The sequence below is a fragment of the Pundamilia nyererei genome, unplaced genomic scaffold (assembly GCF_000239375.1).
Source record: "Pundamilia nyererei isolate P.nyererei 1_Seehausen unplaced genomic scaffold, PunNye1.0 scaffold00572, whole genome shotgun sequence".
Lineage (NCBI taxonomy): Eukaryota > Metazoa > Chordata > Actinopteri > Cichliformes > Cichlidae > Pundamilia > Pundamilia nyererei.
The window spans coordinates 34,259-34,998 of NW_005187973.1; the positions used below are offsets into that span (position 1 = coordinate 34,259).

General features: G+C 47.7%; 1 protein-coding gene across 3 annotated transcripts in view; it reads left to right on the top strand.

The window, feature by feature from the left end:
- Window positions 1-740, top strand: part of agla (amylo-alpha-1, 6-glucosidase, 4-alpha-glucanotransferase a) — a 32,352-nt gene that overhangs the window by 29,860 nt on the left and 1,752 nt on the right. For all 3 annotated transcript variants that reach the window (XM_005754481.1, XM_005754480.2, XM_005754482.1), the window contains exons 30-31: window positions 240-352; window positions 432-643. In XM_005754481.1, coding sequence (XP_005754538.1) covers window positions 240-352; window positions 432-643 — 325 coding nt within the window. The remainder of the gene's footprint in view (window positions 1-239; window positions 353-431; window positions 644-740) is intronic.

Genomic DNA, 740 nt, shown 5'->3' on the forward strand with positions numbered 1-740 from the left:
ACAGATCCACGGTCCTTCTACATGTGGCACAATTCAAGCAGCATTGTTAGAACAACAATAATAACTGACAAACACAAATGTCCTCACTCTGTGTGCCACATTTGCTGTTAGAAAGATGCAAAAACACAGAAGTTTAATTGGCTCAGAGAACTTTATATTACAGTTTGAATTGACAACATCAGTGAATCAAAGGAAAGTCCAGGTTGGTACTGATATCGTGTCCTGTGCCTTTTGTGCAGAGATGGAGCAGCGGTGGAGATAGTTGGTCTGAGTAAGTCTGCAGTTCGCTGGGTGGTGGAACTTCACGCCAAGGGCCTGTTCCCATACGATGGAGTTAAATTACACAGAGATGGTATGTGACAAACTCCACTGTTTTCACATAAACGAATTCCCCATCGTCATTCACCTAAAACCAAACCACCTTATTCCAGGTAAGGAAGTGTTCATCTCGTACTCCCAGTGGAACGAGCAGCTCAGCCAGTCCTTTGAAGCTGGCTTCTGGGTGTCCGGTGACCCAGATGACCCCGATGAGAAGCACCCTGAGCTGGTGCACAAGAAAGGCATCTATAAGGACAGCTACGGCGCCTCCAGCCCCTGGTGTGACTACCAGCTCAGACCCAACTTCACTGTCGCCATGGTGGTGGTAAGCCAACCACAGCCAACGCCTCGCTGTGATCTTCAGTACTGTGTGAAAAACACTCAGTAATAATTACACGTGTGTGTGTGTGCGCGTGTGTGCG